The 20,328-nt window shown below is 43.6% G+C and overlaps 1 protein-coding gene across 8 annotated transcripts in view; it reads left to right on the forward strand.

Annotated features, from left to right (window-relative positions):
* MCF2L2 (MCF.2 cell line derived transforming sequence-like 2) overlaps positions 1–20,328 on the forward strand; it is a 235,307-nt gene that overhangs the window by 130,281 nt on the left and 84,698 nt on the right. For all 8 annotated transcript variants that reach the window (XM_081189996.1, XM_081190002.1, XM_081190003.1 and 5 more), the window contains 3 exons: positions 18,126–18,192; positions 18,501–18,616; positions 19,344–19,413. In XM_081189996.1, the coding sequence (XP_081046122.1) occupies positions 18,126–18,192; positions 18,501–18,616; positions 19,344–19,413 (253 nt within the window). The remainder of the gene's footprint in view (positions 1–18,125; positions 18,193–18,500; positions 18,617–19,343; positions 19,414–20,328) is intronic.

The following is a 20,328-nucleotide window of genomic DNA, read 5'->3' on the forward strand; positions in this document are numbered from 1 at the left end:
TCCATACATCACTACCGGGAAAACCATGGTTTTAACTATACGGACCTTTGTTGGCAAGGTGATGTCTCTGCTTTTTAAGACGCTGTCTAGGTTTGCCATCGCCTTTCTCCCAAGGAGCAGGCATCTTTTAATTTCGTGACTGCTGTCACCATCTGCAGTGATCACGGAGCTGTCACGGAGCTGTCACCATCTGCAGTGATCACGGATCTGTCACTGCCTCCATTTCTTCCCCTTCTATTTGCCAGGAGGTGATGGGCCCAGTGGCCATGATCTTCGTTTTTTTGATGTTGAGCTTCAGACCATATTCTTTCTTATTTTAAGCTTCAGACCATTTCCTTTCTTATTTTGGTAATATCTTATTATATTTTATGTTATTAAACTTTATTAATAAATTCTAAATTCATAAATTAAATTTATTAAAGTTTCAAAAGTTTCACATATACACTCCTATACATAATAAGTTTTTCTTTTGCTTTGTCGACTTCCCACCCCGTTTTCCAAGGTGGTTTTTTTTATTTCTCCCCCTTTGCTGCACCCTATTTTCTATCTCTTATACCATATCAACAATACAATAATCTCTAATTCCTTCTGTTGCTTATCGTTCAATTCCTGCTCAACCAGTTCATCATCCTATAGTATTAGTTTAAGTAGTCTGCAAAAGGCTTCCATTCTTCCACAAAACAATCATCATTAGGTTCTCTTATTTTAGCTGTTAATTTTGCCAATTTTGCATAGTCCATATCTTTACTTACGGTTTATTTCCTTTCCGAATGGCTTCCCACGAGACATCGCAAAGTGGTTTACAATAGGATAACATATTAAACAGTTACATATGTAAAAGGAGGGTCTCCACCCCCATCGTTCAGTTCCTAGGTCCTTCTGGCCATTCACTCCCTGCAAGAAGAGAAGTTACAGGGAACCAGGCAGAGGGCCTCGGTAGTGGCACCTGCCCTGTGGAACGCCCTCCCTTCAGATGTCAAGGAGATAAACAACTATCTGACTTTTAGAAGACATCTGAAGACAGTCCTGTTTAGGGAAGGTTTCAATGTTTGATGTCATATCATGTTTTTAATATTCTATTGTGCGCACACACACACACAGAATCATAGAGTTGGAAGAGATCTTGAGGGTCATTAGTCCAAACCCCCTGCAATTCAGGAACCTTGACATGCCATCTCCCATCCACTTTGAAACCATACCGGGTCCTGCTTAGCTTTAGCAAATGTGCTGGCAGTTATATCGCTGCACCAGTTTAAAAACAACAACATAATGACTTTAGCAGGCTTGTGGCAAGAGGCACACGGTAACAAAGCTCCTGAAAATGCAGTAGAGAAGGTGACTGTCCGATATGTCAGAGACATTTTAATTCATTCAGCCTTAATCACTCCAGTATGTATTTAGAAGAAGAAGAGTTTGGATTTGATATCCCGCTTTATCACTACCCGAAGGAGTCTCAAAGCAGCTAACATTCTCCTTTCCCTCCCTCCCCCACAACAAACACTCTATGAGGTGAGTGGGGTTGAGAGACTTCAAAGAAGTGTGACTGGCGCAAGGTCACCCAGCAGCTGCATGTGGAGGAGCGGGGAAGCAAACCCGGTTCCCCAGATTACGAGTCTATCGCTCTTAACCACTACACCACACTGGCTCTTACTTTTACTTTTATAAGGAAGAAAGCACAACCAATAGGGCTGCCATAGAAAGGCTAGGGGGGCGTTGTTCTGTTTTCTGCAGTGGCACCTCGGGTTAAGAACTTAATTCGTTCCGGAGGTCCGTTCTTAACCTGAAACTGTTCTTAACCTGAGGTACCACTTTAGCTAATGGGGCCTCCCGCTGCCGCCGCCGCGCGATTTCTGTTCTCATCTTGAAGCAAAGTTCTTAACCCGAGGTAATATTTCTGTGTTAGCAGGGTCTGTAACCTGAAGCATCTGTAACCCGAAGTACCACTGTACAGGATTGCCTTCAGACGGCTTGGGGGTCAGATAACTCCATACCCTCCAACATTTCTCCAATGAAAATAGGGACATCCTAAGGAAAAGTGGGACATTCCGGGATCAAATCAGAAAGCGGGATGGCTTCTCCAAATCAGGGACATCCCTGGAAAATAGGGACACCTGGAGGGTCGGCATTGCATGTGTGTTGCGTGCATGATGTCACTCATGTGCAATGCGGCCAGGATGTCACGGGTGTGCACTGCACACTGGGCCCCCTCCTGGAGGGGCCTTCCTTCCTTCATTCCTCCCTCCCTCCCAGAAAACATCTCCATCACCCGGCCCCCTTTACCCAGCATGCAGTGAGTTGCTGGCATTGATCCAGCCAACCAGCTGTGGCACAGCTAGGGGGCAGGAAGCACTGGGCAGCCTGTGGCACTGAAGCTCACCTGAAAGTGTCCGAAGGTCCACCAGTGGATCTTGTCCCATTGTTCAAGTAGCACTGGTTTATACTGGCTCTCCAGGGTTTCTATCAGGGGTCTTTCCCAGCCCTAGCTAGAGATGCTAGAGTTTGACCCTGTGACCTTTTGCATGTAAAACATGGTCTGTACCACGGATAGGGCCTTGTGCACACTTGGGTTTGTTGCAGAGGGAGTCTTATTTCCACTCTTCCAGAGTCTTATCGTTGCTGTTCAGGGAAGATCTGCTACATTCTTTTCTCCTTCATTCCAGCCTCTGAAGCATCACCAAGCAAACTTGTGTTAAGGCTTGAGAAATGTTTGCATGGAGAATTAGTCCGATGCCTCCCCATTGCTTAAACATGAGTCAGCAGTGCTTGCTGCTACTGTTCATATGGACAGGACTTGGAGTTTAGGGCTTGGCAAATTTGGCAGAAAGGGATATTTCCTCATATTTTCTCTGCGTCTCTCTCTCTCTCTCTCTCTCTCTCTCTCTCTCTCTCTCTCTCTGTGTGTGTGTGTGTGTATTTACTCATCCATTTTCATATACTTCCTCCTCCCACACCACAACTTCTCCCTTTTCATTCCCTCATACAAACCCGCCCAGGTTTTGAGGTCTTCAGGAGAGGCACTTCTCTCAGTCCTGCCACCCTCACATGGGTGGTGTTATGTATCCAGTGGTCTGTGTTTGCCTGAGCTTGAGTCTGGACTAAGGATTCTGAGCTCCTATGTTCTGATTCGATACATGATGCCCAATCACAGAACATTTCAGGATTTGGACCTCTGCCATTGGCCCTTGAACTGGTCGTGATTCGCAGCTTGGGAGTTTTAGACAGCCAATCACGTTGGGAGTGGGAGTGGCCCAGACTTTCAGGAACGTATATAAGCAGTTGCTTTGCCCGTTTCCCAGTTACGCAGTTCAATAAAGGTTCTTGCTGTTATCATTGTGTCTTGCCTCGTGGGAACCCACCTACCCTTCAGGTGGGGACACGGAACTCCCTGCCTGGAGAAGTTAGACTGGCTTCTTCCTTGTAGTTCTTTCACCAGTGAAGACCTTGTTACAACAGGCTTTGGGGGACCAACTGCTTTTAACGAAAGAACAGGCGCCATGCTGTTCTTATTGTAATTATTTGTATGTTTTAAACAGATTTTATATACAGTTGTACCTTGGCTCCTGAATGATCAAAACCTGGAAGTGAGTGTTCCGGTTTTTGAACGATTTTCAGAAGCCGAACATCCAGCATGGCTTCCGATTGGCTGCAGGATGCTCCTGCAGCCAATCGGAAGCCATGCTTTGGTTTCTGAATGTTTTGGAAGTCAAACGGACTTCCGGAACAGATTCTGTTTGACTCTCAAGGTACGACTGTATGTTGTAATACTATTAATGTTTAATTGTTTTTTAACGATAGCCTTTTCTATGTTTTTAGTGATTCTTGTTTTTTGTTTGGTCTGTAAGTCACCTTGAGTTCCATCAAGGGCAAAGGCAGGGTATAAATAAATATATCATCATCATCATCATCATCATCATCATGCAGTTCACGTTGGGGCTTCATAAAGAAACAGGAACTCCACCTTACTTGCTAACTGTCCATACCTCCTGAGACCCCCCCCCAGGTATAGAGCGGTATGTATAAACAAACAAACAAACAAACAAACAAACAAACAAACAAATAAATAGAATCATAGAATCATAGAATCATAGAATCATAGAGTTGGAAGAGACCACAAGGGCCATCGAGTCCAACCCCCTGCCAAGCAGGAAACACCATCAGAGCACTCCTGACATATGGTTGTCAAGCCTCTGCTTAAAGACCTCCAAAGTAGGAGACTCCACCACACTCCTTGGCAGCAAATTCCACTGTCGAACAGCTCTTACTGTCAGGAAAATCTTCCTAATGTTTAGGTGGAATCTTCTTTCTTGTAGTTTGGATCCATTGCTCCGTGTCCGCTTCTCTGGAGCAGCAGAAAACAACCTTTCTCCCTCCTCTATGTGGCATCCTTTTATATATTTGAACATGGCTATCATATCACCCCTTAACCTCCTCTTCTCCAGGCTAAACATGCCCATCTCCCTTAGCCGTTCCTCATAAGGCATCGTTTCCAGGCCTTTGACCATTTTGGTTGCCCTCCTCTGGACATGTTCCAGTTTGTCAGTGTCCTTCTTGAACTGTGGTGCCCAGAACTGGACACAGTACTCCAGGTGAGGTCTGACCAGAGCAGAATACAGTGGCACTATTACTTCCCTTGATCTAGATGCTATACTCCTATTGATGCAGCCCAGAATTTCATTGGCTTTTTTAGCTGCCGCGTTGGTAAATACTGTTAATCTGTCACTGATGCTTTAGCTGAGATTTCTGCATTGCAGGGGGTTGGATTAGATGACCCTGAGGGTCCCTTCCAACTCTTAAGATTCTATGATTCTATGAAATGTGATTTATAAGAAAAACCCTCCTGGATGTTCCTCCTCTCCTCCTTGCCTCCAGTTCATGAATGGAGCGGTGAGCTTGCTGAGCTTGACCAACCCCCCTCTTCCCTCTGAGCGGGGACCTGTTCTGCTCATGCGGTGCAATTCCGGCATTCTGAGCCCATACCGTTCCCTAGCGTGGAACAGAACAGGGCAGCTGTTGTGCACAAAGAGGTCCACGTTTGCGCAGGAGGTCCAGAGAGCTTTGGGCTATGAGTGGTGTTGCTCCTGCATAATGAATCAGATGCAATTCTGTGCTCATGTTACGCCTGCATGAATGAGCTGCAATTTCCACAGTCTGTGTCACTTGCAGAATTTATTTCTATGCCTGGGATGCCAAAGTGCGCTTGTGTTTCTTGGACAGCAGAACCGCCCCCCTCCAAAAAAAACAACAACAACCAAAAGGCAAATTTGCTTGGGCAATTTGCTGAGATCATAGTTCCCTCAATACAGGCAGTGAGGTCATCTGCAGCAAGGAGCAGATCTCTCCCTCCCCACCCCCCACCCCGGAGTGGCCCCAGTGCAGTAAAATAACCTCCTTTGAAACGTAACATGAGGTATGACTGTACAAAAGTAAACTAAGAAATCTTTAATTTAAAAAAAGAAAGAAAAAGAAATAGAGCCAATATTGGATCAAGCCAATAGCACGTCTTGTCCAGCATCCTGTTCTCACGGTGCCTAACATATGCCTGTGGAAACCTGCAAGCAGGACTCAAACACAACACCACTCTCCCCCTCCAATGGTCTCCAAAAGCATTATTACTTCAAACTGTGGAGGCAGAGCTTGGTAGACATGGTAGCCAACAGCCTGAGTGCCCTCTCCTCCATGAATTTTTTAAAAAAGATTTAAAATTAATTTCCAATAAAAAAGAATTTTTAGTCATACATTTTCAGTACAATCACAAATACATATTTTTGACTTCCATCAGTTCATCCGTGAATCCTCCGTATTCTCGTCTTTATACTGCAAGTTCAAAATTTGTCATTGTCTTTTATCTTAAAATGCACCTACTCCCCTTCTTCCCTTTTTTACAATGTTTCTATACATATTTATTCACAAAGCTTCCTGTAAACCCACAAACGTTATTTGTTCATCACATATGCTTTTCATATAATCCACAAATTTACTCCAGTCCTCAGTGAACTTGTGATCTCGTTGGTTTCGGACTTTCCCTGTTAATTTATCTAGTTCTGCGTAGTCTGTTAATTTCATTCTCCACTCTTCTATAGATGGTAGTTCCTCCTGTTTCCATTTTTGGGCCAGTAGTATCCTTGCTGCCGTCACTGCATATAGAAATAATTTCTGATCTTTTCTATTTATTTCATTTCCAACCATTCCTAACAAAAAAGCTTCTGGTTTTTTAGCAAATGTATATTTCAACATCTTTTTCAACTCATTATATGTCTGTTCCCAGAATACTTTAACCTTATTACACTCCCACCACATATGATAAAACGTTCCTTCTTTTTCTTTACATTTCCAACATTTATTACTTACTTTATACATTTTTGCTAGTTTTACTGGAGTGATAGACCATCTATAAACCATCTTCATCACATTTTCTTTCAGTGCAGTACAGGCTGTAAATTTTATCCTTTCATTCCATAATTTATTCCACTCATCAAATTGTATATTATACTCAAAATCCCTGGCCCATTGAATCCTTACTGATTTTACCTCTTCATCTTTAGTATGCCATTCTAGCAACAATTTATACATTTTTGACTGGTTTTTAATTTCATTACTCACTATTTCTTTTTGAAACTTTGACTCTTTTTCCAAAAAGCCTCTCTCTTTTAACTCTTTTTTAAACATTTCATTAATCTGATAGTAATGCAACCAATCATTAACATATTCCTTGACTTCCTCATATGGTTTTAACTTCCATTTTCACTCTTCTTTAATAATCAAATCCCCGTAAGTTATCCACCCCCCTTTCATGTTAATTTTTTTCACACTCATAACTTCTAGAGGTGATAACCAATGGGGTATTTTTGCTTCTAATAGGTTTTTATCCCATACTTCTATCAGAGATCTTCGAAAAATGTGGCTTGCAAAACCTTTATGAACTTTTTTCTTATTATACCATAAATAAGCGTGCCATCCAAATCTATTATCAAATCCTTCCAAGTCCAACAATTCCGTATTTTCTAATTTCACCCACTCCTTTAACCAACAGAGGCAAGATGCTTCGTAATATAATTTCAAGTCTGGCAGGGCGAAGCCTCCTCTTTCTTTCGCATCTGTCAACAATTTAAATTTTATTCTAGGCTTCTTGCCCTGCCAGATATATCTTGAAATTATTTTTTGCCAATCCTTAAATATAGTTGCCCCTTTTATAACCGGAATTGTCTAGAATAAAAATAACATTTTCGGCAAAACACTCATCTTTATTGTTGACATTCTTCCTCAGAATGATAATTTCATCCTTCCCCACACCTCTAGATCTCTTTTAATTCCATTCCACATTGGTATATAATTATTTTGAAATAAATCAATATTTTTGAGGGTCACCCAAATTCCCAAGTATTTAATTTTTTTCACCACTTCAATCTCAGTCTGTTGTTGCATTATTTCTATCATATCTTGATCCATATTTTTAACAATCGTTTTCGTTTTCTTTCTATTCAAAATAAAACCTGCCATTTTACCAAACTGTTCTATTTCCTCTAATACTTTTTTGGTACTTTTTAACGGTTCCTCCACTGTTAAAACCAAATCATCAGCAAATGCTTTAACTTTGTATTCATTTCAACCAACTGTAACTCCCTTAATTTTTTCATTTTTCCTTACTGATCTTAGGAGAACCTCCAGTACCATGATGAAAAGTAACGGTGACAGAGGACAACCCTGTCTTGTGCCTTTAGCTATTTTAATCTTTTCTGTTAGTACATGATTTACTATCAACTTTGCTGTTTGTTCTGGATATATCACTTTGATACCATTGAAAATCCCTTGACCTAAGTCCGTCATCTCTAAATTCTTCAACATAAATTCCCAAGATATATTATCAAAGGCCTTTTCAGCGTCCACAAATATTAGCATAGCTTGTTTATCATTCCTGGCAGTTAGATATTCCACAATGTCTATTATATTTCTTATATTATCTTTCATCTGTCTGCCAGGTAGAAAACCCGCTTGATCTTTATGAATATAGTCTTGCAATGTTTTTTCCAACCTTTGCTGATTTGTGAGCCACCTGGAGATTTTCGGAGAGGTGGGAGCAAGAGGGGGAAACGCTCCAAGTCATAAACAACTTTTGCAGTCACCTTTTGTCCCCGCAAGCAGTGTTGACAGTGGTAATCAGCGGGTGAACAGGATCTCCTTTACAAGGAGCGTTGGGTTACACTCATTGCTCATCGCATTCAGGACAGAGGAAAAGTTCCACACACACACCCCAGCTGCGTGCCTAGCAAATGGGATGACGTGATGGCAGATGTGTTCTCAGGTGTCCCTCGGCCCTGGACATCCATTCTGCATTAATACACAGGCCTGCTTAGATGACGAGACCCCTTCTCCCCGATGGGCAGTTGGAGGGAAGCACCCTTTGAAATACTTCCCTGTGATTCTGCATGCTTTCATGTTGCTGTGGGGAGATCCTGTGAGTCAGAAGCGGAGCATGGAATGGGGGCTGTTTACAATACAACATTTCTATAGCACCACACCGTTTAAAAAATTCTGCGAAAGGTTGCACTTTTGCTTTGGAAGATCAGGTTCAGCAAGATTGGTAACCAGATTGGCTGGTGATGACGTTTGTCTTCTACCTTGATTTGTGTCGCAGTACAAATAAAGTCAGGGTCTAACCTACCTGTTATGTTAATGGTGTGATTTAGCAATCCAATTTTTTTTTAATACCAACCATGCTGGCGTGATTGGGGAGAAATTGTTCTTGCCAATTCAGAGTAGAGATGTAAGGTTTAAGGTTTCCTTTTCCGGCATGACAATTAGCATTAAAAAAGAGGGGGGAATCCCATTAGCCCCAATAGCAACTTTCCCCCCAAATGTTAATTGTCACATGGCAGGGCGGTTTTCAAGAAGGTGGAAAGCTTAAAAGCTTCAAGTTGTGTTTGTAGGGCCAATGATAATACAGTAGTACCTCAGGTTACATACGCTTCAGGTTACATACGCTTCAGGTTATACACTCTGCTAACCCAGAAATAGTGCTTCAGGTTAAGAACTTTGCTTCAGGATGAGAACAGAAATTGTGCTCCGGCAGCGGGGCGGCAGCAGGAGGCACCATTAGCTAAAGTGGTGCTTCAGGTTAAGAACAGTTTCAGGTTAAGTACGGACCTCTGGTACAAATTAAGTACTTAACCTGAGGTACCACTGTACACTCTTCAGAGACTCTTTAACTTTGGTTCCTTTTCTGCTTGGCACGGGTTGGAGAAAAGCAACTACCAGACTTTTAGAAGACATCTGAAGGCAGCCCTGTTTAGGGAAGCTTTTAATGTTTAATAGGTTATTGTATTTTAATATTCTGTTGGAAGCCGCCCAGAGTGACTGGGGAAACCCAGCCAGATGGGCAGGGTATAAATAATAAATTATTATTACAGATGACACTTGGGGTCCCTCCAAACTCTACATTTCTATTATTTTACTCCAATGCTTTCCGTTAGCAGGAACAAAAGTGCACCCTAATAGCAAAATAAATAAACGAATGGATTTCTCACTACCTTAAGAATATATATATGTTTTGAGATCCTCCTGGTTTTCAGAAAGAAAAGCAGCTCCAACCAACACACTAGCCCAAAACAGCTGGAGGACATGAGGCTGGGGAAGCCTGTGGGGTAGAAAAAGCTTTGGTTGTGTGCACGCCATTCATTTAAAACACGTTTAAAGCAATCCCCCCCAAATAATCATGGGAATTATAGTGTATCCTTCTCAGAACTACAGTTCCCAGCACCCTTAAGAAACTACAGTTCCCAGGATTCTTTTGCAAGTGTTTTAAATGTGTAATGCGCGGACAATTAACTTCCCATAAAACAAGCTTCCTTGCCTTTCTCTGTCAAACGTTAAGTTTCACCATATGCGAAGCAAGATCCAGTTATACTGGCTTTGGCAGGCCTAATTAGGGACTTGAAGCTGAAAAACCATATCATTATTATTTGTGGTATACCTGCCGGCTCACGCATATCTCGTGTGCCTATAAACAGTCAGATTAGCTCTAATTAAGAAATGCCGCAGTTCCTTTGAGCTTCCCTGTCAAGCGCATGTTGCCAAAACAGCAGTGCTGGGGTGGTTGGACAGTCATGGTTGTTGGATGAATGAGGAGGTTTCATAAAGAGCTTGGAGAAGAAAGAGAGCCAAAACAGACTTCTGACGACTATGAGCTTTTTTGGTGTGTGTTGTTTGGGTCAAATGTGTCCCCCCTGCCCAAACGCTCAGAGAAAAACAACCACACACCATTGCTGTAAGTGAGGGATAGCAGAGCAAGATGATGTTTGCGGAAGTGCACTTGGTTGGAATCGCAGTGGTCACATGGCTTCCTTTACAAGTCCTCTCTGAAGATGTAATAAGGGAGAGCAACAGGGCCTTTGAAATGGCCCATCAACAGCACCTGAATAAGCAGGCTGAGCATGAAGAAAAAGCTCACCTGGACACAACCTTCCTCCTCATAAGTCATTCATCCAAGAATCCAGGTCCCATAGGTAATGGTAAAGGGCCCCTGACCATTAGGTCCAATCATGGCCGACTCTGGGGTTGCGGCGCTCATCTCGCTTTATTGGCCAAGGGAGCCGGCATACAGCTTCCGGGTCATGTGGCCAGCATGACTAAGCCGCTTCTGGCGAACCAGAGCAGCACACAGAAACACCGTTTACCTTCCTGCCAGAGTGGTACCTATTTATCTACTTGAACTTTGACGTGCTTTCGAACTGCTAGGTTGGCAGGAGCAGGGACTGAGCAACGGGAGCTCACTCCGTCGCGGGGATTCGAACCGCTGACCACCTGATCGGCAAGTCCTAGGCTCTGTGGTTTAACCCACAGTGCCATCCGCGTCCCATGCTTTCCCCATAATAAGGACTGGTGGCGTGAGCTGTTCATTGAGGGCCGGAGAGCCCCTGCACTGTTGCCGCACAGGCAAAACCTCATCTCAAGAGCAGGCAGAAGCAACATTTGGGGAAAGGGAAATAGAGAACGCAGTTGCACACTCATTTCAAAACATGCCCACCCATGTGCACAAACAACATGGACCATAGCTTTCACTTTAGATCATTTTATCGCAAACCACTATGTACAGAAGCATGCTGTGAAACCACCCCACCCCCACCAGCTCCTGTGCAAGGGCAACGTGTTTGTACACACACAAGTAATGCCAGATAGCTATATTTAGGCAAATTTGAGTACAAAGTCAACATCCACAGCTCTATCCCTGCAGCAAGACAATAAAATGTTGCAATCGTTCGGTTGTGTTCTCTGATTTATCTCTTAAACAACAACAACCACCCAGCCTTTTGTTTTGCTGAGCAAGGGTTACTAAGAAACCAGGTGGCAAATGATGGGTTTTGTGCACCCTGGTTGTTATCAGCATTAGGCTATAAGGATGAGACACCATGGCATGTTAATCACATGCAGTTCCTCCCTGCTCAAACAACAGCTGCTCGGCATGTTCCTACAAGAGACTTCACCACCATTTCCCAATCTATTCCTGCTCTCCCACTTTGCAGCTACTTTTGAACCCACTGGGCTTTCTAGAAGCCCAGCACCCTGGTGCTTTCTGGCTGAGAGTCAGCCTGCTATTGCTGCTCACATTTACTGTGCCACTGAATGCCACTCCTAGAATCATATATAGAGTTGGAAGGGACCACAAGGGTTTTTGAATTCTGAATTTTTTGTTATTCACGTTTTATACTGTATTAATCCATATCTGCATAATCTTGTCTAAATGAAAAAGATTTAAGCAGGTGCTAAACAGAATAGACACAGCAAACTATGGCAAGTTCTTTAAAAAATGGGAGTGCCTGATCACCTCATCTGTCTCCTGAGAAATCTCTATGTGGGGCAAGAAGCTAGAGTTAGAACTGGATACGGAACAACTGATTGGTTCAAAATTGGGAAAGGAGTACGACAAGGATGTATATTGTCTCCCTACTTATTTAACTTACATGCAGAATTCATAATGCGAAAGGCTGGGCTGGATGAATCCCAAACCGGAATTAAGATTGCCAGAAGAAATATCAACAACCTCAGATATGCAGATGACACAACCTTGATGGCAGAAAGTGAGGAGGAATTAAAGAACCTTTTAATGAGGGTGAAAGAGGAGAGTGCAAAATATGGTCTGAAGCTCAGCATCAAAAAAACGAAGATCATGGCCACTGGTCCCATCACCTCCTGGCAAGTAGAAGGGGAAGAAATGGAGGCAGTGAGAGATTTTACTTTCTTGGGCTCCATGATCACTGCAGATGGTGACAGCAGCCACGAAATTAAAAGACGCCTGCTTCTTGGGAGGAAAGCAATGACAAACCTAGACAGCATCTTAAAAAGCAGAGACATCGCCTTGCCAACAAAGGTCCGTATAGTTAAAGCTACGGTTTTCCCAGTAGTGATGTATGGAAGTGAGAGCTGGACCATAAAGAAGGCTGATTGCCAAAGAATTGATGCTTTTGAATTATGGTGCTGGAGGAGACTCTTGAGAGTCTCATGGACTGCAAGAAGATCAAACCTATCCATTCTGAAGGAAATCAGCCCTGAGTGCTCACTGGAAGGACAGATCCTGAAGCTGAGGTTCCAATACTTTGGCCACCTCATGAGAAGAGAAGACTCCCTGGAAAAGACCCTGATGTTGGGAAAGATTGAGGGCACGAGGAGAAGGGGACGACAGAGGACGAGATGGTTGGACAGTGTTCTTGTAGCAACCAGCATGAGTTTGACCAAACTGCGGGAGGCAGTGGAAGACAGGAGTGCCTGGCGTGCTCTGGTCCATGGGGTCACGAAGAGTCGGAAACGACTAAACAACAAACAGAATAGAGCGATGAGCTTGCCTGATATCAAGAGGCAAGGAGTTTCAAAGTGTAGGTGCTGCGACACACACACAAAAAGATTTCTTACAAATGAGGAACAAGTATTAGGTGGCACCTCTTAAGTGCCGGTTCTGCTAATCAAAGCAGTTGAGTGGGAACACCTTGAACTGGTAGCAAACTGGTAGCAAATTAGCAACCAGTGCAGGTCTCTGAGCACAGGTATTGTATGTTGGCAGGATCTCACTGCTGTCAGTAATTGTGCTGCAGCATCCTGCGCTAATCCAACTCAATGCTCCTCCGTAAAAGGAAAGTGGGTCTCCAGGGCCCCAAACTCTCCTGCCCTTTTAACTTTGTCAGTTCTGCCTCCCTGCCTGTTCCCAGAACGTATTCTCCAACACTGCACAGACACTTGTGTGCTTGGGACACACATTCCAGAGGGGTAGCTGTTATTAGCCTTGTTACAACAAACAGAAGGATTGCTACGCCTTAAAGACAAACATATACATTCTCTCTTCTTATTCTTCTCTTGGTAGCAGCTTCCTTGGAATCAGAGCCTAATAGAAAAATAAAATTGTAGAGTTGAGAGGGATCTCAGGGGTCATGTAGCCCAACCCCCGCACTGCAGGAATCTCAACTAAAGCACCCATGACAGTTGGCCATCCATCTTCTGCTTGGAAACCTCCAAGGAAGGAGAGCCCACCACCTCTCGTGGAAGTCTGTTCCACTGCCAAACAGCTCAGAAAGTTCTTCCTGGTGTTTTAGTTGGAATCTCCTTTCTTGCAACTTGAATCCGAGTTGGGTCTTACCCTCCAGAGCAGGAGAAAAAGAGATTGCTCCATGTGACAGCCCTTAAGATATCTGAAGATGGCTGTCGTATCTCCTCTCAGTCTCCTCTTTCCCAGGCTAAACATACCCAGCTCCTTCAACTATTCCTCATCAGGCTTGGTTTAAAGACCCTTTAACATCTTGGCTGCACACACATTCCAGCTTGTTGTCTTTTTTTTAATTTCTTTTTATTGAGTTCTTTACAGCAAAAAACATAAAAGTATTAAGAAACAAGACAAAAAAGAATACAAACAAAAAAGAAAAAGAACCGAAGACAACACATATAGCAAAAAAAACAAACAGATCAACTCTAGAACACTAATTGACTTCCCTCCATCTCGGCTTGAGCTATACACACACCATACCTCTCTGCAGTTTTATTTAGCCAAATCTGTACGTCGCAAGTTTTATGTTTCACCTACTGCGATTTTAATATTTCCTAGATTTGCTTCAATGTATGTTACAAATTTGTTCCAGTCATTAATAAACTTTCTACTTTTTTGATGCCTGATTTTCTGTGTCATCTTTGCTAATTCTATATACTCAAATAATTTAATTTGCCATTCTCTGATGGTTGGGATATTAGGGGTTTTCCAGTTTTGCGCTAGCAATATCCTGGCGGCGACTGTTGCGTACTGAAATAATATTTGATCTTCTTTTTTAATCTCTCCAATCATTCCCAAGAGAAAAGCTTCGGGTTTTTTGGGAAAGGTGTATTTCAATATTTTTTTTAATTCATTGTAAATAAGTCCCCAAAACCTTTTCACCTCTTCACAGGTCCACCACACGTGGTGAAAATTACCCTCTTTGGTTTTGCATTTCCAGCATGTTTTGTCTCCTGTCTTGTACATTTTTTCCAATTTCACGGGTGTGATGTACCATCGATACATCATCTTTTCCATATTTTCTCGGAGTCCAACACATGCTGTTCCAGCTTGTTGTCAATATCCTTCTTAAATTGTGGTGGCCGGAATAGGAAACAGTACTCCAGGTGTGGTCTGACCAAAGTAGAATAGAGTGTACTATGACTTCCCTTGATTTGTACAATTTACTTCTGTTAATGCAGCCTAGAATAGCACTAGCTTTTTTTGCTGCTGCACCACATTGTTGACTCATGCTCTGAGTATAGAAACAGCTGAAACCACAAGTCTTTCCCTCCAGCTGCTTCCTTCTTGTAGTTTCCAGCCCTTTAGCAGGTTTCCGTAGCACCGCCTCCAGTTTCCTGTGCATCAATGAAGTGATTATCCCCAATACTAAGTAATATTGTCTCTCTCCCCACCAGGACTTAGTTTGAAGCTCTCCTGATCAGGTTCATGAGATTCTGAGGAAGCACATTCTTCCCAACTGTTGTGAGGTGCAACCCATCTATCCCCAAAGCCCTTCCTCAAAGAAGTAGAGACCATGGTCCCAGAAGCCAAAACTTTTATCACAATGGCACCTGTGCAGCCAGTGGTTTTACTTCCAGTATTTTCCTCTCTGTCCTGCGTCATGACCTTCAACAGGAAGGAGTGGTGAAAAAGGCCCTTCAGCTTCCTACCCAGAGTCTCTTAGTCCCTAAGACTAGATCAGATGCAAGATAAAGTATTGCCGAGGAAGTGAGCTCTTGGCAACAAAACCCCAAGACTATCATTGCCTCGCATCTTTGCAGCCTCTCCACCCCCTTATCAAAGATCGCTGCCTGCACCCATTTCCGCCCCTTGCTGCAAGCGCCTCTCCATTCATTTGCTCTGCAAACATCTCCCTGCATAGGCTTTTGAGGCAGGGCGTGCGAATAAACAATTTACCCAAACAGTTTGCTTATTTAAAAGAGCACACAAACATCGGTGTTCAAACAGAATGTCTAATCCCACAAGCCCTGTTCCCACATTCCCTTTGTACACCACCATCTCCTGACCCCAATGTCTGTGGGCCTAACCAGTTCCACCCCTCTGACCTTGGTGCATTCAGAGAAGGTCTGAAGCAGGAACTGGCCATACATGTATCGGACCCACCTCCATGTGAATCTGGAGCCCAAAGGCTCCACTATGAGGGCCAAATCCTACTTCTGGTCTATGCTGGGAGGTCAGAGGGGCAAGAGCCAGCTGGCTGTGCAAACATCTGGACACTAGGAAATGCAGCCCCTACAACTCCCTCAACGCATTAGCTTTATTATTATTATTATTGCATGGAGGGAATGCCTGCAAATGGGTGAAGCAGTGCACTGACATGAGGACGAGAATCGTGTCCACACCCTGGAGATTTAACAGGGCCGTTTTACAGTTCAGCCTAAAAGTGTCAGACCAACCAGCCTCCTCTTCCACAGCTCTTCCTTTAAACACACCTCTCCCTACCTCTAACCCACACTCCCCTTCTTTCATCCCCAACCCCCCTCTTGATCCTCCATAGCACCACAGATCCCACCTTTAACCCCAGCCACTTCCATCTGTCCCCTCCCCAATTCCTCCTCCTCTCTGGCTTCCCCACCCTCACTGGAGGCTTAAAACTGCCATGCTTAAAACCTCCCTCTCTCCGATATTGCCACTCATTCCGCCTTGACTCCCAGCCAGTTCCACCTGCCCCTCCCCAGTTCCTTCTCTTTTCCTCCCTGCCCACCAGAAGACTAAAACTGTTATATTTACCTGCCCTTGCTCACTTTCCTCCCCACCTCCCAGCATCACACTGTTTTTACAAGAGCAACCTTTCCCTTTCCCTGCCCCTGCCTTTATAACCTTGGGAAACAGCCAATGAAAACAGACTGATGAGGCATTGCAAATTTATTATACAGTAAGATAAATCATTTATGTGACAAAGTAGAGAGCCAGTCCAAGAAACAGAAAGCAGAATTGTTTATATTAAATTGTAGTGGTGTGTACCTGTCGCCAAATCATATCATATTGAAAACGATCACACGCACACATGCAGTTAAGTTAAACGTTGCTTATTTGTGGCACTTGTTAATGTTTCTTTGTTGTGAAGAGCGGTGTTGGGAGTCCTGGAAGTAATAATTAGTGCTGACAATGAATGGGGGTCCAGCTACTCATATAAAAAAATGTTTTAAGAAGGCAAACCCAAAATCCAGGCAAAACAGGGACAAAACTGAACAATGATTTGCCTGGGCCAGGTACAATCAGGACTGCAGAGGGAGATGACTGATGACATTTACCACCCCAAACCTTTTGTCCTTGATTCCCTATAATCCACAGGAGGTCTGGAGGGTTGCAACATGAGAACAGGCCATTTCAGTGGTGGTTCCCCACTTGTGGAATGCTCTCCTCAGGGAGACTCACCTGGCACCATCATTACATAAATTTAGATGTTTGTTTTCCACCAGGCCATTGGCTTTTAATTATCTGCGACCTCCTTCAGTGAGTGGGATTTTTTAATCCTGCTTTAAAGGGGGGGGGGGAGAACCTGTTTTAGATTTTTCTATGTTTTGCTTTATGCTGGTTTTAATGTATGCTCTTTAGTTATTGTTGTAAGATGCTTTGTGTTACATTGGTATTTTTTTTTTTAAGAAAAGGACCAATAAGTTTAATATAGATCAATTCATTGGATGTGGCATGGCAGAACAGGATCTAGAATTTATATCCCAATGTGAAAAGGGATCCTCTCTTTTCTTTGGCTACCCTACTTCCAAATCTGGAGTACTTTGCATCAACAGTGTGGTGTAGTGGTTAGTGTGTTGGACTGAGATTCGAGCTACCCATGGAGTGACTTTGGGCCACTCACTGACTCATAACCTCACCACTCAGGGTTGTTGTGAGGATAAAATGGAGAAGAGGCTTGGGTTCCTTGAAGTGGGAGGGGAAAGGCAGGATATCTGAGGCTTTGGGCTTGCCGATCACAAGGTCGGCGGTTCGAATCCCTACAACGGGGTGAGCTCCTGTTGCTCAGTCCCTACTCCTGCCAACCTAGCAGTTCGAAAGCATGCCAGTGCAAGTAGATAAATAGGTACTACTGTGGCGGGAAGGTAAGCGGCGTTTCCATGCGCTCTGGCTTCCATCATGGTGTTCTTTTATGCCAGAAGTGGTTTAGTCATGCTGGTCACATGACCCGGAAAGCTGTCTGTGGACAAATGCTGGCTCCCTTGGCCTGAAAGCGAAGTGAGCGAAGGAACACCATAGTCACTTTTGACTGGACTTAACCGTCCAGGGGTCCTTTACCTTTACGTTGTTGTTGTTGTTGTTGTTCAGTCGTTTAGTCGTGTCCGACTCTTTGTGACCCCATGGACCAGAGCACGCCAGGCACCCCTGTCTTCCACTGCCTCCCACAGTTTGGTCTGACTCATGTTTGTCGCTTCAAGAACACTGTCCAACCATCTCGTCCTCTGTTGTCCCCTTCTCCTTGTGTACCTTTACCTATAATGTTTTAAAAATACTGTGCAATGCTCAGCCTTGAATTTAAATTTATTACTTCACCTTCTGCAAAGCAACATGTATTTTAAAAGCACGGTTTAGCAGCAGAAACTACTATAAGTCTCTCTCTCTCTCATCTTTCTCTTTTCTTTAGCCATATAATAAATGAACTGATAGAAACAGAACGGGTTTATGCAGAGGAACTTCAAAGCATAATAGAGGTAAGTTGAGTATTTGCGGAAACTGAGGGTGAAGACTGATGGGAGGGAGCTTTCACATACCCTCCAACATTTCTCCGATGAAAATAGGGATGTACTATTCGATAATAGTAATAACAATATACTGTTATTACAGATTGGATTATTATAGATTGTGGGTGTGATGCTTTGCTCAGATTCATGGTTGAGCTTTATATGCAAACCATTGCTTTTCTTAATTGACAAAACAGCAGCAACTACAGCACCCTAACCTATATTTTTACCCTTTTGTTCTCACCATGTAACTCTTTCCCCCCTCTTATCTTAAACAGGGCTATGTATCTGAAATGGACAATCCTGATTTAATTCACTTGATCCCGACGGCGGTGTCAAACAAGAAAGAAGTTCTTTTTGGAAACCTCTCAGAGATTTATGAATTCCACAACAGGTTTGCACACTTCCTGACATGCTGTTCTGTTGGGACCACACATGGGTGCTTTAAAACAGCAGCCCACATGGACGCAGTGCCTTTTGTCTGCAGCCTTTGATATGTGATAATTTTGCCTTGCAAACAATCATCTTCCAGCACCAGTCCCCAGGGCTAACTTCTGATCATCCTTGGCTGAAGCTATAGACCATGGGTAGGCAAACTAAGGCCCGGGGGCCGGATCCGGCCCAATCGCCTTCTAAACCCGGCCCATGGACAGTCCGGGAATCAGCATGTTTTTACATGAGTAGAATGTGTCCTTTTATTTAAAGTGCATCTCTGGGTTATTTGTGGGGCCTGCCTGGTGTTTTTACATGAGCAGAATGTCTGTTTTTATTTAAAATGCACCTCTGGGTTATTTGTGGGGCATAGGAATTCGTTCATTTTTTGTTTCAGTCCGGCACCCTGCAAGGTCTGAGGGACAGTGGACCGGCCCCCAGCTGACCCCTGCTATAGACCAACCTGGCGCTCTCTGGATGTTTGAAACTACAATTCCCATCAGTTGTAGCCAGCAGGAGGGAGAGTAGCAGGATGGCCCCCAAACATGATGTGGAAGCCTTTACAGTATACACAATTGCCTTCTGGTAGATATTTCCCACCAGGCCTGGATCCAGATGGGGGTTTGACACACAAATGCAGAATGACATAACTTCTCCTCATGCCCCTTTTGCTTTTATCTCCATTCCAGAATCTTCCTCAAAGAGCTGGAAAACTGCATTGAAAACCCAGAGCTTCTCGGTCGGTGTTTTTTAAAAAGAGTAAGTGAATGTCAGCTGCTTGGTTAATCTGGTCTGTGAGGCAGGCGTGTGAATTAGGCTTCGGCAGCATTTGGTCACTCAGCAGACAGTGTCCATTAGCCAGATTGTCAGGGCTGGCACAAGTAATTATTTAAGTTATTGTTATTTAGTGATAGTATTCCGCAGGGCCTGTAAGACAGAGTTGTTCCGCCTGGCCTTTGGCTTGGAGCCAATTTGATTCCCTCCCCGTCTTTCTTTTTCCTTTTTCCTTTCTCCTCCTGTGATGAGGCTGCATTTTAATATTTTAATGTTTCAGTATTTTAATTGTTGTATTTTAATCTTGTTTTTAAGTTGTATTCATTCAACTTGTTTTTATTATTGCTTGTTAGCCGCCCTGAGCCTGGCCTTGGCTGGGGAGGGCGGGGTATAAATAAAAAATTATTATTATTAGTAAGGGTGGGCCCAGATGTTCTGAGGGGCCACTGGCTGCCCACCCATCCAGGACATCAACTGGATGCATGGGTGGCCGGCACCGTTGTTGCACCAGGACTTCGCTGTCCACCTGTCACCAGCACAGAGTACATCCTTCCAGGCAGGCCCCTGGAGCCCAGCGTTTCAAAAGGCAGCGTGAAAGCCCTGCCAGAGGTGTAGGAAAGTCAGGTGGTACCCAGTGCAGAAAATTTATTGCCCCCCCCCACATTGATTTTTTTTTTTGCCTGCAAAATTGGTTTTACATTATTTCATATTTTCTTACAAAGGAATAATTATAAGTAGTAATAATAATAAACTTTTGTTTATATCCAGCCCTCCCTGGCCGAAGTCGGGCTCAGGGAGGCTAACATCAGATACATAACATTGGTATAAAACCAAACAATAATTAAATTACCTCCTAAAAACATGTCAAAATCAAACTGAAGTCTAATTAGATGGCTTTCG

The sequence above is a fragment of the Podarcis bocagei genome (genome assembly GCF_964188305.1).
Source record: "Podarcis bocagei genome assembly, chromosome: 4".
NCBI classification, from domain to species: Eukaryota; Metazoa; Chordata; class Lepidosauria; order Squamata; family Lacertidae; genus Podarcis; species Podarcis bocagei.